Raw genomic sequence first — 16,807 nt, forward strand, 5'->3', positions numbered from 1 at the left:
ATTAGCCATTATTAGCAATGCTTTGCTAAGAAGAAATAAAGCTAAAATCAATACCTCACAACAAAATATAAAATGTCATAACCTTGTTATCAGAGTTGAAAAAACACTTAAATTTTGAGGGAAAGAATCAGAATAAAGATCTAACAATAAAATATATGTAATTTTATAATTCTCTAGAAAACTAAGGAGACTTTTTAAAAACATACAGGCAGGGCTGAAGCTGCAGCTCAGTAGTAGAGTGCTTGCCTAGCATGTGCGAGGCGCTTGGTTCCATCCTCAGTACCAGATAAAAATAAATAAATAAAGATATAGTGTCCAACTAAAATATTAAAAAAATACAGGCATTAATATAGACATCTATGTGAAGAAACTTAGGAATACTGATGCAAGTTTCCTACAAAAGCTTCTGTATATTAGTGGAGGAAAATCAAATTCCAAAGTATGCAAAACACACTTCTCCCTACCCCCCCATTTTTGGGATGGATAAATTCTTTAGCTTCATGTTTTTATCTCTATCTCTGGCGAGGTAAATGCTTAACATGTAGCTGTGTATCATTCTGGAATCACTTGATAAAAATAAGAAATGATTTTGCATAGGACTCATTTAAACAATGCAAATAAGCTACTGGCATCCTTACTTCTGTTCTTATTGGAACTTGAATAGTGTCAATGAGTTGTGGGTGGGTTAGGGATGTGTGTCCCATTGTGCTTTGCTCAAACACTTTGGCTGTTTATAGTACTATTAAGCCCACAAAGAAATTCCATGTGTGTGTGTCTTTTTTCTTTTGGTCATTCTTTCCAAAGTTTTAACACTGATGACAAATGTCCAAATCAAACACAAATTTTGCCAAATAACAGGGCACACTGTGAGGTTAGGTGGAAGAGGGATGGTTTATTATCTGAACGCAGGACAGGAACTTAACGAGCAACGTGAATACAGAGATCTACTTAGCGCACCTTTTCCTTCTTGACCTTCAGATACACCAGATGGTAACTGACGTGTCAATGTAACGTACGTGTTGTTCAATTTTCAGTCCACGTGTCAGTCAAATCATTGTTCTGATTGAGAAAGTGAATCATGCCATGATTCAAAAGATCTGTCCTTCACATAAACCTATGAGTACACATTTAAAAAATGGTTTATTGTACATCTTTGCATTTTTTAAGGCATGAACAATGGCATACAGATGGAACAGGTTCTGGGAAGCATCATGTCTTTTATAAGGAGGCCAGCCACAAGCACACCACATCAAAAATTACTTGAAGTCTGAACCAACCAACTGCTGGGGCCCAGGAGCTCCTGTGACAAGGGGATGGTGCTTCCGGACAATGGACCAAACATGTGGTTTGTGTGTTGTTTTTACTTTCTTGATCAGCTTTAAGCACCGGTTACAGTTTTTTGTTTTTTTTTTCTTTACAAATTCTTCAGACTTTGGATTTTGTACTCTGCTCCTTTTTATTCTGCTTTCTGAGACGGGTGTAGACTTGCTTTGTTTTTTGTTTTAAGGAATATGGTTGCAGCAAAACAGAAAGGATCCAAAAGTGGTTAGGGGCCTTGTCTAATGCACTTTTGAAAGTCCATTATAAAGATGAATAGAAAAGCAAATGGTAGGTTTTCAGTCGACCCAGAAACCACGCGTAGCTATAAGAAACATAATTGTGCATAGTTATTTATTCATTCAGAGTGTGATATGTGGGCTAGCTCTACGTTCCCAGTTTACCAGAGAACAGGGCTGTCTACTTTGCTAAACCCAGGGTCCTTTCGAAGCTCCCAGTAGGTGTCGTTGGAAACCCAGGCTTCTCTTTGATTTGCATCAATAACTTTTCTGTGAAAATATAAAAATGAACGTTAGCCATAGATTGCACCAAAGTGACCTGATAATTGGACCCTTTCCTATGGATTAGACATGTATACATAGGAGTATTTTGTAAGCCAGAGAGTGTATAATCTGCTCACAATTGGGGATTTGACTATTTTTGAATAGGAATGAACTCATTTTTGTTGTAAAATGTTTTACATGAAAGCAGGTAGAAGAGGAACTGAAGGGGGGGACAGATCATCTTCAGGCAGGGACAGAAAGTGAAGAGCCCCAAACAAAGTGCATACAAATATTATAATCCAGAACTTCTGGTTCCAGATTGGCAAGAATAGTTTCTGCTTTACTTTCAGGGGCAAGTATTCAATATTGGTAGTTCTGAGAGCCTCTGCAGCCCATGTATAATGAGCCCACTTCTGATATTTCAAGGGCAAGGCTGCATTTCTTCCCCAGAGGGATAGGGGGGTAATGAAATGACAACTTTAAAGGATAAGAGGTTTTCTTGAGCTTTGGAGGGCAACAGATGAATTTGGAAACTACAGACTAATCTGTGTGATGTATATATAATCCTGCAAATAATCACTGACTATCGCACCCCAGAGGCACTAAATCTGAACAGATACAAGCTCCGTGTGACACAAATAAGATTAAAACCTAATGAAGTCAGGGTGACCTTGTGGGTGTAGGGGCCCATCCAGTCCCTGGATGAGGGAGTGGGAACAGGTTTCCATCATTTTAAAGGGTACAGCTGAAGGAAAAAGCTCTCTGGGTAATACCCTCAGTTTTTTGCTATCTACAAAAAGAAGAGACCTGTAGAGAAGAATTTCTTTTTATGGTTACTACCTTTTTACATGTGCAAAATCTGACTCAATTATTTTCACTGCTTAAAAGGAAAGTAAACAAAATTAGTTTTCTACCTTTAAGTTCCCTGGATACTATACTATCCCCAATTTTTTTTTTATACCTGAAGTTTCTTATGGCCTATGGCAACCGTCTGAAACACATGAATTTGTTAAGGGAATGAACTGACTTACTTAAAAAATTTTGGTATATGTTCAAGGTTGTTTTCTTCCATATATCGTCTTCGAGATCTCTGGAGTTCCTCTACTCTTTGCTTCTCTGCCGCTGCAGCTTCCAAATTCCCTTCTTCCAAAAATCTAAGCATAAAGAAGTTGATATTTCATTATGTTATCCTCTTTTTAGAAAAAAAATATCACTTGCATAAAATTACACTCTGGTTGCTGTGAGGCACAGTGATACTCTTGATAATGTCCCTTCACCTCTGTCTCTCAGGACACACTACCTCTTTCTGCCCGTCAATTAATAAACTTTCTGTGGACATGGACTGAATTATGAAATTTAACAAAATGAGGGTAGGAGGGAGAGGGGAGAGGTTTGGCCTTGCAGACTTCTCTGTGCTGCTTGGGGTTCTGCAGGTTGATATTTTTCAGGACAACTGCAGAGTTCAGCATGAGAACATCAGGCAGTTGCAAGTTGTGCTCCTTTTCCATAGTAACAAAAGCACTTGTTAAAGGTGATAGGATGGAGCATGGCAACTGGAAGCCCTCCATCTATTTCGAGAACAGATTGAGAGGCAAGGAGCTTTCCTGTTTTATTGGAGAGAGTAAGACTGGTGAAAACAGAAGGTAACAGCTGGGGAAAATTACCAAAGGCCACAGAATAGGAAATGAAATTCAGAAAGGGAATACTGAAATAGAATCAAGAAGGAAAAAGAAGACCCAGGGTGATTTGCAAATGTTTATATTTCAAAACCAGAGCAAAGAACAGGGATATACCATGGTATACATTGTACAGGGTTAATTGATAAAATCTAAATGTCAAACGGCAAGACCACATGTTCTAGAAGGAGCATAATTAAGAGAATTAAATAGGAGAACATTCAATAATGAGAACTTTTTGGCAGAAAACAGGTAAAACCACAAAAGTATGGGAAATAGAAAACTGCTCTTGGATGGAACTCGTATGACATATAGAGTTTTTGGGAAAAGTAAAATGAATTCTGTAGGAGTAAACATCATGAGTATTATGAAATAAAAAAATAAGAATTCGAAGGCTTTGGAGATACTGTATTTCCAGTATATCTCTCACTGTGGGACCCAAAGCATACTAGGAAAACTCTAGATTTTCACTCAAAGCATTTCTGGGTATCCCTATAACTTATCCTCTTATTCTTAAGTTTAAAAGATACTCCATATTACAGGGTAATAGACACAAGGAGGTTAACACACACACACACACACACACACACAAAACACTGGGTTAGGAGTAATTCGGTACATAGCAGAGTTCATGGGTCTGCTGATCTGTAGTCAGTTTGGGGGGGGGATTTGAAACCTTTTATTAAAACACAACTGTGTCATCATCCATGGGAACTTTGTGTTGAGATAAGCATCTTTTATGATCATACTGCAAATACTACTTTACCTAGGGTCGAAAACTTCAATACTGCTGAGTGAATAGGGAACAAAGGAATGACTGAATGAGTAGCCAACAATGGTGGTACAGAGAGTCTCAAAGATGGCTGAAGCCCACTCCATGACCTAGGCTGCATCTCAAATGCCTCTGCCATCCCTACCTTTGATCTGGCCGAAACCGGGCGTCTGTCGGTGGAAGGAGATCTTTTAGTACAGGATCTAACTCATTGAGCTCAATAGCAAACCGTGTGAAGCCATAGTAGAGCTCATAGTTGGTTGGCATGGAACCTGGAATGAGGCCAATGAACCACTGTGAGAGGAGCAAGATTGATAGAGAACCGAACTTACCACCAGTGCTGAATTAACATATGCTAAGATAGACACTGCAGTTACAAACTCTAGAATGTGAATTTGTTTCAAGTGGATTAAATTGGTTATATTTTGCTAGGTGGGGAAGTTTATGTTGATGATCAGAAGTGATAGACTTCTGTATTTAAAAAAATTCAGTCTTTAAAACTTTGCACATGTAGTATGGTCTTTGTTGGCTAAACTCTCCTCCCTCATATTCAATTGGGAACTAAGTGCCATTATGGTTAACTATGAACACTAAAATTTCACCAGAAACCATTATTATTTCCTTTTTTTTTATAAAAGAAAAAGATGTAGATCTAAATTAATACTTACTGGCACTTCTTTCTTTTTCTTCTTCTTTTTTATTTTTAGTTTTGGTTCCAGGGATTGAACCCAGGGGTGCTTACCCACTGAGCCATATCCCCAGCCCTTTTTTGTATTTTATTTAGAAGCAGGGTCTCGATGAGTTGTTTAGAGCCTCACTAAGTTGTTGAGGCTGGCTTTGAACTTAAGATCCTCCTGCCTCAGACTCCTGAGCTGCTGGGATAACAGGTGTGTGTACCTCCATGCCTGGCTTATTAGTGGTGAAAAGAGTCTCAAAGACTGCTGAAGCCCACTTCACGATCTAGGCTGCATCACTTCTTTCTAAACTGAAAGGCAGGATCTTTGTGTGCTTTGTTCATTGATGTATTTCCAAGTCCTAGAATGAAGCCTGATGCACAGTCAGTACTCAATATGTAGTTACTAATGAATGAGCTAATTGCTCTACTAGGAGGAAATTTATATAGGCATCAATACCTTTTAGGAAGCCAATAACTAATTTTAAAATTAGAGATTAATTGACGAGTTCCAATGAAAGTAAATGTCATGTTGAAGACTTGTTCCATTTAAACATGATATACAGTTATATGTTAATGCAATACCAGAACTCTGTTGATGTCTTTTATTAAATTCAACATATTGAAGCTTTTTGCCACTTGAGTGAAAAGATCACTTATTCTGGTGAATTATTGAATTTGTGGATTTAAAGATGTTTGTAAGCTTTCCTTTGTTTTATTGAAACAAAAAAATAACATAAGGACTTAAGCTTATATATTTCAATTATTTAAACTCTTTAATAAATACACTTAGCTTTTGAAATACTGTAGGCATTACATTTAGAGTGATTTTACATGTCAGGTTTGAACATGTCATGTCACCACATGCCAGAGACTTGACCTAAATTCTCATTATCAAGTTTCAAATACTGGCGCAAATATTTATATATATATATATAACTTAGATGTTTGTATAAATATAACTAAGCATCTTCTATCTATCTATCTATCTATTTATTTATTTAGTGGTGCTGGGGATTGAACCCAGGGCCTTGTGCATGTGAGGCAAGCACTCAGTATACCAAGCCATATCCCCAGCCCCATGTATCTACTTTTTAAATCTCACCATTAAAGAAAATATAAGGTGAGTTACATGGGATGACCTGCTACTGCCTTCCCCTCTGCCACTCACAGGCCTTCCTGATGCAGGGCACTCGCACCAGTCTCACCTGGTCTCCAGATGCACTTTGCAGAGGGGGCCACACCACAATAGAGACCTTCGTGCCACTTCCCAAACAGCCGGTGCACTACCTTTCCTTCCTGATCCATCACAACCCCCTGGACTTCATTCACGTTGGAATTCCAATAATTCACCTGGAAAAACCAAACCCCAGTCATTTTAATAATACTGATCTCTATAATTTCCATATGGAAATTTTTCCTTACCTTGAAGTCTCTCATTCTCACCATTTCCAGGAATCTATCTCTAAGTGTTTTATATGGAAGGTTGGTTTTCTAATTATGTGTTAGCTTAACTTTTATTATGTGCTTGTACCAATATGTCACAGTGATTCTCATTATTATTTATCATTATAATATAACAATCAATTAAAAAAAAAGAAATGGCTGATATCTACTCCAGGCTATAGCATGGTAGCACGACATAGAGGAGGCTCAGTTTCTATCCGAAGAATCTAATATTAATTTACAGGTTAGAATTTTTCCCCTCAGATCCTCTTGTCTCGAATCTTCCCTTTGTTCATAGATTCTGATGAATTTCCAATGGCCATGTTATAGAAATAGCTGCTGAATTCTGTAACAGACCCAAATAAACATGGAAGTAATGCTGTATATTCTACTTCAGACCAGAGTGTGGGAAAATGGCATCCTATGTGCATTTCTATCCCATATATTTATTTTTGTCACTAAACAAAATGCTTTGCATTGAACGTGTTTGGATTATAAAAATGGCAGGGTTAGATGGGCTTGTAGGGACTGGTAACTACCATTGACATGGCTGTTCTACTCAAGTATTGTCAGAAAATGACAATTGCATTATAATTGGCTCCCTAAAAAAAGATCACTTGAACATGTTGAAGTTAAGCAGGAACAGAAAAGGAAAACAGAAGAGCTGGTATAGGCAAAAAGTGTTTTCTGGAATTTTACTGAATGAACTGACTGGCTACTTAGAAGATTCTTTAGAAAGAAATTCGTTTTTATTTTCTGATCTGAAATGGAGCCTTTTTTGACCTCCACTTTTTCAGAAGCCTACATGTCTTGAATAATTTCATAAAATGGTCCTGATTTCTTATCAAAAAAGGTTCTTAAGACCAATGATACAGGGCAGATTTAATTGCTACTAGATAAGGTAAATGTTCTACTTCTTCCTAAGGAAACGCTGTGTGTTATTTTTCCTTTTCTGTCCCATGGCATTATTTACCTTGACAAATGTGAGTTTGCAAATGCAAACGCTGCTTTTGGTATTTCTAATTGTTATTTCTCCATAATGCTCTATCCATCTCCTCCCACTGAGGATGTTGTGAATGCATGTGGTCACCTTGTTCCACACATAGTAATCTCCATACCTAGTGAGGAATAGAACATTGATTAAAAATGATGAAGGTCACAAATATGTTACTATTTCTACTAATGAGAATATTATTTGGCCAGAGCTTCCTTTCTCCCCATTTCCCTCTCATTTTTTTTTTCTTGAAAGTTTCTAGGCAAATATTTATGATATGATTCATCCATTTGAAGAACAGTGAAGTGTTTCTAGGGCCAGGTGCTAAAGCTACAAAGTTGAAGAGGGCCTATTTTCTGTTCCTCTGGGGCCAACAGTATGGTAGGAGTACATGGACATGTAAACAGATACTTAAGGTCAAATATGATGAGGGCTGTAACAGACAAATGAACAAAGCATCAAAGTAACACAGAGAGTGAGTCTTTCATCCTTAGCTCACAGGGAATCTGGGTGAGTTTCAAGGAAGATATCCTAGAAGAGGCTGGGTTGGATCTAAGCTTGGGTGGTGGGTAAGAGGGTATTACCTGTTGGGGAAAGTATGGACAAAGCTACAGGGGCCAGGAAAGCTTGCTGCATCTGGGGGTGTATGAGTGGTGGGCTCTAGTTGGTGGCTGTGGAGGGAGTCAGGTCAGGGAGTCAATCAATGACCTTTTAAAGAGTATGGCTTGACCCTTCAAGCAAGGGGCCATTATGGAAGGATTTGTGGTGGAGAGAGGCTCAATAGGGTGCATATTTAAGACTGATTACTCTAAGAACACTGTTTCATACTGCATGTTAAGAACAAAGAAGGGAATAGTTATTTGGGGGAAAAGACAGACAAGTAGCTGAGCAAGGTGGCACAGGCCTATAATCCCAGCTACTAGGTACGCTAAGGTAGGGGAATCACTAGTTCCAGGCCAGTCTAGGCAACTTAGCAGGATCCTGTCTCAAAATCCCTGGTACCACAAAAAATCCAAAACCAACAAACAAAAACCTGGCAAGCACAAATCCACAAATCTAATGTAATTCTGAGGAGTGAGGAGAGTGAGGTTATGGGATTTCTGCTAAGGAACTAAATGACATGGCTTTAAAACACATTTAAGTTTGTACATTTTATATTTTTTCAAATGAAATGCTATTTTCAAAATAAAGTAAAATGGTTGTAAGATTTTCAAATTGGCATGATGTAGGCACTAGAGACACTTAGGAAAACTCCTTCCTCTTTGTGAATTTCCAAACATTGAAGGTTTATCTCCTTCTCCTTACCTTCCTTTATATCCAACCTACCAGCAACTCAGTCATTCAAATTGACAAAAACAAAATGAACCAAAGAGGAAACAAAAACCATCAAGTCCTTGGCCTTAATGAAAACTTCAATTAATGTAAAAATACTTATAGGCTATATCTTCTAAATCTTTTTATATACAAACCTAGAAGATCTCATCCTTCTTCTTTGATAAAATAACAGAAATTTTAAACAGGCGCTAGAACTAAGATAAACTCAAAAGTGAAAATATAAAGTGTATAGAAAAATAAATGACTAAAAGGAAAACTTTTCATTTGAAATGCGAAAAAGCATGGTGACTAGGACTTGGTAGGTACCTGGTTTTGGCTGATGAATGGAGAAGGAGAAACAAACAGGAAGCTTTGGTACAGTTGCTAAAGTTCTCATTTGTTTTTGTGGGGGCCCATCTCAGAACTGTGCTGAAAGTAACAGATACTTTGGGTGTACAGGGAAATGGACCTTCTGTTTTAGAAAAGCAGGGAAGACGCCAAAAGAGAGAGGAGAGCAACCTACTTTGGAAGCATGACATTCAGTGTTCCAACTGGCAGGATTTCCATGGACTTCCCCCAGAACTTGTTTTTCCATCTGATATCTAAATGACATGAGCAGAGGACAAAATATACACACGCCATATCTAACTGTTCTGTAAAACCTAACTTTTGTATTATACTTCACAAAGCACTTTTGTAATCACAAGTCTCTATATTGTAGATTTAACATGACAAGTACCTGAAGATGGCCTGACATGAAAATATTAACCATAGTCCCCCCGAGTCTACTGTTTCTCCATTACCATGCTCCATATTTGTTTTCAATGAACAAAACTGAGAGAAGCCTGGAATAAGTGTTTCTGTGTATGTGTTTGTATATCCACTTATACATACAAACAGACCTTACAGTGATCAATATCTAGATAGTAATAAATGTTCAGTTTTAATCAAATAGTAAAATATACTTAACATATTGATCAAGCCTCATATGTATGTAAAAATAATTGCAGGATTTATATACATATTTCCCCCACCATATGGAAGAGTTATGATTTGGGAGAAGAGTAAAAAATAATAATACAATCTTTAAACACAGACAAGAAAGATTTATGGGAAAGTGGGATTAACTTAATGAATACATCCCTACACTGGCAGCTGGGATACAGCCTGAAGCCCAGAGCCTCATGCTTTGGCTTCAGGTTTTACTTGTGGAGGTTTGGATCTACCTGACATTTGTGATAACCACCTGGTGTCATCTTGATGAACTAAGGGAGCTTAGTGCTGTCTCCACAAAACTTATGAATCTTGGTTATGACTAAGAAATGATTTATTGTCTTATTTTGCAATAAAGTACAGTTATAGGGCTCTATCATTTTGTGTGTTTCCAGGTTAAGGAAATGCTTATGAGAAGAGTCATTCTGTGAGCAACGAAGCACCCTTCCAAATGTGAAAGAACTATCTTGTGTGTGTATGTGAGTGTGTGTGTGTGTGTGTGTGTGTGTGAAGGAACTATTTATACTTAATGGTCAAATCAACATATATATTCTCTTCTTTCTAAAGGGGTTTCAAATTTTTATTTTAGGCAAGTTTGTAACATTCTGAAAGAACAATGGGCGTTAATAAATAGAGACTTTAATTTAAACTCTGGAGCCCTGGCAAGTTAAAGAAGACAAATTACTGCAATGTTTATATAGACGTCTTTTGTTATCCATGGAGTATTGGTTCTAGAACACCTTCAGGTGTCAAAATGAGGATGCTCAAGTCTCTTATATAAAATGGCAAAGTATTTGCATATAACCCATGGAATCCTCCCACATGCTTTAAATCATTTCTAGATTACTTATAATATTTAAAACAATATAAATATACATGCTAGTACAGATACAATTTTTTTCCCAAATATTTTCCATCTGAGATTGATCAAATCTACAGATGTGGAACCCTCAGATATGGTGGGCTGACTGTATATCTAAACAGACTTTGACCACAGATGACATACCATAGAACCATCCTTCAGGATTAAAATCTCTGCATGCCCCAAAAGTAAGAAGGCCACTGATATTACGTTATAGATGCAGACATTAAGGCACCACGTGATAAAACAATGGCTTCAAGCTGGCAGTCAGCATAGAGCTCTGTGTTCCATGGGCCTGGCTTCCTAGATGCACACTCTCATCTCCCGGAGGACACAGTTTCATATTTAAACCAGGAAATTTAATTTCTCAAACTGAGTTCCACACCAATTACCAATATTCTCTGAGTTCCAAAGGTAGAAATTTAAACTGAGCACAGTGTATCTTCAAAAGCTAGAAAATTTTCCATGGATTCACAAATTTGACTATAAGTTATAATTAAAATACAAACCTTGCCAAAACACAAAATTCTTTGATTCACAGTGACAGGCAGAAATGGGTGGATGATGGCTAACCTGATAATTAAAAACAAAAAAGAAGGCAATGATGGCAGTGTTAAAATTTTCATAAATGATGTTTATTTACAATGTAAAAAGGTCACCTCCCAATGAAAACCACAATCCATCCATCTCTATTAGTGAATTATTCTCAGGATGGATAAGTAAATCTTTAACTTTTAGGACTTTGTGCTTAAACACAGAGAGCTTACACATACATAGAGGGGGTAATGACACAGACAAGCCAAATGAGTTTTCTGTTAACTACATTATGATGCATCCAAAACACATCCATATCAAAAGTATCAAAAGGCTGCTTTCATCACCAAACTGCCCTCCTACCCATGTAGAAACCTCACTTACTTGTTCTGAGAAAAATCGGAATCCTTTGTCTTCTCTAATGCATTCATAAGTCTCCCCAAGGACTGGGTTGAATGGCTTACTTCCTGCTCTGAAGTAGGTGGAGCAATATCCTGAAACTGCAAACGCAGCAACGAGAACCTGTTAAGACATTCAAGAAAGGAAAATAATATAGGAGCCATGGCTGCCGGGTCTGTTTGTCCCTATTCCTGTGGATTTTACCAACACTGATGGGTGTTGACTTGATGCCTTTTGCAGTTTCTATTACTTGTACAGAACTGGCCTCAATGCAGGGAGAAAAAATAAGATAAAATGAGGTTGTACTTCTTCCATGGGAACGGGCAGGCCACTGAAGTCAAGTGCTTTCCATTCATATGTCCACCCAATTTCATGAGTGTCACAGAGTTCAAAGGATCTGAAACCCAATTACAGGTTACACCATGTGCTGTTTCAGTACCACAGACAGGAGGGTGGGGCTGCTGGTGCCTGTTGGAGAAAAGCAGGGCAAATTTTCCCATCTATGGAATAAAGGGCAAAGTACCAACAGCAAGTCACTTTCTTAAAAATAAATTCCTGGGCAGATGGACTGTGTTGGCATTCAGGAAAAGTTGATAAGGCAAGATCTGGCATGACTTGGCTACCTTTGCATTCTAACTTTAGGGACACCCTAGATCACAGATAGAATCACAAAATGTGCATCTTCCAGTAAGGATATCTAGAACTACTTGGCCCTGCTTGATTATGCAAACAGGCCAATTCCTCTCTTACCTATGCAGTGGGAATGTCATGCAAAACCCGAATGTGTCATCATAATGGTCTGTGGTCTAGCCAAGGACAGGTGCTGCCCTGTCATTTATTACCATGCGCTCGTAGGGATCATCAGTCTCTGAGGCCTTGTCCAGCAGCTCACTGTATTCAATTTCCTCACAGAGATGCTGCAGGGTGTTGAGCGGCTCGTTGAGCTCCACAGGCATCGAGACTTTCGACAGGTCTTTACCGATGTTGTTTCTCAAGATATTCCACAGGTTGATGTTACTAGTGTCAGGACAAGGAGCAGGCAGGCAGGTGCGACGGCCATTTCTGAAGGCGCCTCCTGTGAGCTCCCCATTCAGGACTGGGAGAGGAGAATCACAGTGAAAGATACTTTTCTTTTCTGATTTCATAAAACCAGGGAGGAACTTCTTCAAATAATTCTGATTGTGATACATTTACTGAGCCTTCATTATATTCTCTTGAGACTAAATGGAGTTATTTCTTCATGAGGTATTTCACAAAATATCAGAGGATTTTTTTAAAAAAACAAGATGTTAAATACACTCAAATGTTATTTTAGGAAAGACAAGTCAAATTTTAGAAAGTAGATTTAATAAGAAGGATTTAAAGTGAGTATAAGCAAGATGTAAGACATTTTCTCTAGACTATGTATTTAACAGATTTTGTAACCATTAATCTCAACAGATAATGCAAAAAAAATTTACGGAACAATCAGCTGGTAAAAGAATAATTAGTGAGGGGGAGAGGGGAGTGACTGTTCATTAGTTCACCAGTGTTGTAATTTGGCATGTAGACAGAACAACCTGGAAGCTCAAATGATGCATACTTTGCCGAGAAATATTGTCCGCAACACTGGTGTTGTCTTCAGATATATTATCGCTCACATCGCTGATGTAAGACTCGTCATCTGAAGCCTAAGGAAAGAAAGAACACAAAGAGATCAGAATTCTTGATCTGATTCTTGTCTTGAAAGCTCAGATAATTAAATTATTAAGAAAAGAAAAGAAAGAAAGAAAAAGTGCTTAAATGAGAAACAGAGATGGTAGTGGGAAATGTATTTGGCATATGTGCAATGAACACAGAGAGGAATTAGAGTCTTCCAGGAGCCAGGATAAAGATTGCTAAGAAGAAGCCCTTGTCTTAAATAGCTTCTTGTCTTAGTTGGGTTGGGAAGCTGAAGAGGTCAGTATATAACTAGAAATATTGGAGGACAGTATAGTAAGAAGGCCCTGGGACTCCACCTAGAGGACTCAGGAGAGGTAGCCCGAAGGAAATATTTGAACTGTTAAGAGAATGAATGGGAGATGCCCAGTCATCACAATGGGGGGCAGGGTGGGGATGGGGAGCACAAGAAGAAGGGGCAATGTGCAAAAGCAAAGACTAAGAGAGCAACATTTATTGTAGGAATACTAAGATGTTGAGAGCAGGTTGACAGAGGGTGGGGAGGACAAGTGGAGGGCATGACAATGACAGCCTTTTCAGGCCAATCAAAGGAGTCACGTAGAACTCCATGGATTATTAAAAAAAAATGCAAGGGTTATTAAAAAAATGCAAGGGAACTCTAGAGTCAGGTTTAGTTTCTAGGAAGATCAGTGGCAGCATTCCCTAAGGAGGCTGGATGATAGGGCTCTGCAGATCCAGGTGAGGAACACTGACAGCTAAGAATCAGACAGCTGCACTGAGGTTGGGGAGAGAGGAGGATGCAGCCACTCTCTTCAGGAGAAAGCATGGAACTAAAGTGAAACCAAACTTAGCATAAAATGATATTAAGGAACAACATCTACACTAAGGGGAGTTAGAAACAGCAGATAATAAAAGAGAGGAATAAGAACTCTAACAGAAATGGGGAGAAAAAGTCAAAATTTTCACTAAAAGCAAGAAAACTGTTAATACTTATTTACTTTCTTCAAAGTAAAAAAGGCTATATATTTTTTTCCAAACATGAAAACAAAACAATCATTTTTAAAATATTAGAAATTACATGATGGTAAACAGATAAGTATGAAAATCATCTATAATTTCATCATCTAAAGGAAACCACTTGACCATTTGGGTGGTATTATTATCCCCTAATTTCAAAATGCTTACATAGACACATATCTCTGTGGTTACTGAAAAAGGAGATCAATTTCCACGTTGTTTTGTAGTTTCTAAATACATTTCCATTATTGTGGGTATGGCTCTTCATCTTTACTTGGAAAAGTAGCATGTTTCATTATATATTTATAGCATAAGGGATTTAACCATCATTTAAGTGATTTCCAACTTTTTACTCTTCTAGACAATAGCTGGATGGATATCTTTGTAAATATGTTTTTGTAATTCTTCCTAATGATTCCATTAAAACTTATTCCATTTGTTTCATTCAAAAATTTTGTTTATTTTAAAATAGATCAAATGGGTCACTTTTAGGTATTAGACTTATGTTGTCAAATTGCTCTTCTCAAATACTATATTAATTTGCTCTCTCCAGTAGTATAGGGAAACACCCATCTCTCCATATCTACTTAAACACTACAAATCACCATTTTTTTGTCACTATCTACCTACCTAATACAAATAAAAAGATCTCTGGATTTCATCTTTCATGAACTTGTTTTCTTATCTTTCACACATTTTTCTGTTTTCATATGTTCCAAATTTTTTCCTAGCTTGAAATTTATTTTCTTAATTTTGTTTTTGTCAACTTTTTCTGCCATTCAAGGTTTTAAAATTGTATGCAATAAAAACAATTCATCTTTATCTCTACGGTTACTGGATTTATTGTTAATGCTTTTAAGAATAGGGTTGAAAAGAATGTTTGGAGTGGTGGACAGCATGAATATATGTATGATGATTAATGGGAGTTTTGCTTTTGCACAGTGTAAATCTAGAAGCATGGCAGGTGGAAAATAACATTTGCTTCTGACTCATAGTTTCCTGCTGCACCTGGTTCTCACAGCTCTCAATGATTGCAATGGAAAACAAACAGGCTCTTGAAAGCTAAGTTATTTAGCTTAGTAGAAAAAAAAAGTGAATCAAACTCTTCAGTTTCTCTGAAAAATGTTCATCACACTCAATCGTGTTTGAAGAAACAAATGCCTCCCCCAAATCAAATTCATATAACATCCATGTTTATTGTTTGAAGGTTTGTTAAGAAAACCCTCATGCTGCCAGGCACGGTGGTACGCGCCTGTAATCCCAGCAATTTGGGAGGCTGAGGCAGGAGGATCCCAAGTTCAAAGCCAGCCTCAGCAACTTGGTAAGACCCTGTCTCAAAAAAAAAAAAAATTCTGGGGATGTGGCTCAGTGGTTAAGTGCCCTTGGGTTCAATCCCCAGTACCAAAAAAAAAAAAAAAGAAAGAAAAAAACCACTTGTGCTTATTTTACAAAAAGCTATAAATATGTTCTATTCCTCTTTAACTTTGGACCTCTCCTAAACTAATATATCATAGAAGTGATCCAATATCACTGGTGTAAAAGAATTCTTCAACGAAGGTGGGCACTACATAAGATGTGTACCCATAGTGTGTGTGTGTGTAGTAACTAAGTTTGGGCTGTCTTGCTATGATCCCCTTACATTGTCCTGTATACAGCTGAAGGCTCTGCAGTATTATAATAAACAGTTTGTTTTCACCCCCATGATCAAGAAGTCTTGGAGTCAAATATTTCTTGTTATGAACTTTGGAGTTCAGAAGAGTTCAAGAAGCTTCCCCCCCATCCCCAAATGTGACCAGGGATACAGCACTGTAAAAGAACTTTAAAAGCAGAGGTAAGGCAAGTAGACCATTCTGGAAGCAAGGTGACCTGTGTTTTTAAAAGGAGGTGAGGATTCATTAAGCAAAGTGCATTGGTAGATACACTTAAAGATTTTTCTCTCATGGAAAATGTGGTTGTAAGACAGCTAAAACCCAGATGCTCCTAATAATCCCATGTTAATGTGTTACAAGCACTCTTTCCTCTATTCAGTTAGCAAATATTTATTGAGCACCTGCTCTGGGTTCACCAGAACTGTTCTAGTGTTGGATGCACAAGAGAAAGTCTCTGACTTCATGAAGCTACATTATAGTGGGGGAGACAAAACCAACAAGTTAATATAAGAAAGACATATTCTGTTAGTGGTAACTATGAAGGAAAATAATGAGGGAAGAGTGATATAAAAGGTTAGAGGAGAAGAGGAAATGGCAGCTTTAAGTTTTAGAAAGGTCAGCTAGTGTGGGCTTTCCTGAAGGTGACTTTTGAGTAAGGGACTAAATTGAATGGAGGCCGTTAAATGTGTGTTGGAGCTAAACTAATTTGTTTGTAGACAAGTGCTCCAAACACAGTGGACAGCAAGTGCAGGGGACCAATCTCTACTGAGAGCTGTAGCACAGAACATGTTTCCTGAGCCTGCCCTGCAGCTGCTGCTAGGGTTCACACAGGCATGGCAAAACTCACCCAGCGGGCTTGTCAAGTCTGTTAGTATGGAGACTTGAGGAGCCTTCTGGGGGGACCATCCCAAAGAAACTTAGGGACTAGGGTGGATGAGCATGACCCAGTAACCAAGCCTTAGCCAAAGAGGATGAGCAACTCTGAAAACATCATTGTGA

General features: G+C 37.9%; 1 protein-coding gene across 6 annotated transcripts in view; it reads right to left on the reverse strand.

The window, feature by feature from the left end:
* Positions 1–872: 872 nt before the first annotated feature.
* The window catches only part of Osbpl6 (oxysterol binding protein like 6), a 210,924-nt gene continuing 194,989 nt past the window's right edge, over positions 873–16,807 (reverse strand). For all 6 annotated transcript variants that reach the window (XM_071619035.1, XM_027946067.3, XM_071619036.1 and 3 more), the window contains 10 exons: positions 13,066–13,153; positions 12,326–12,579; positions 11,469–11,606; positions 11,060–11,123; positions 9,219–9,297; positions 7,361–7,505; positions 6,150–6,294; positions 4,414–4,540; positions 2,852–2,974; positions 873–1,826 (listed from right to left, as the gene is read on the reverse strand). In XM_071619035.1, the coding sequence (XP_071475136.1) occupies positions 1,718–1,826; positions 2,852–2,974; positions 4,414–4,540; positions 6,150–6,294; positions 7,361–7,505; positions 9,219–9,297; positions 11,060–11,123; positions 11,469–11,606; positions 12,326–12,579; positions 13,066–13,153 (1,272 nt within the window). In that variant the 3' untranslated portion in view covers positions 873–1,717. The remainder of the gene's footprint in view (positions 1,827–2,851; positions 2,975–4,413; positions 4,541–6,149; positions 6,295–7,360; positions 7,506–9,218; positions 9,298–11,059; positions 11,124–11,468; positions 11,607–12,325; positions 12,580–13,065; positions 13,154–16,807) is intronic.

Source organism: Marmota flaviventris, chromosome 11, assembly GCF_047511675.1.
Source record: "Marmota flaviventris isolate mMarFla1 chromosome 11, mMarFla1.hap1, whole genome shotgun sequence".
NCBI classification, from domain to species: Eukaryota; Metazoa; Chordata; class Mammalia; order Rodentia; family Sciuridae; genus Marmota; species Marmota flaviventris.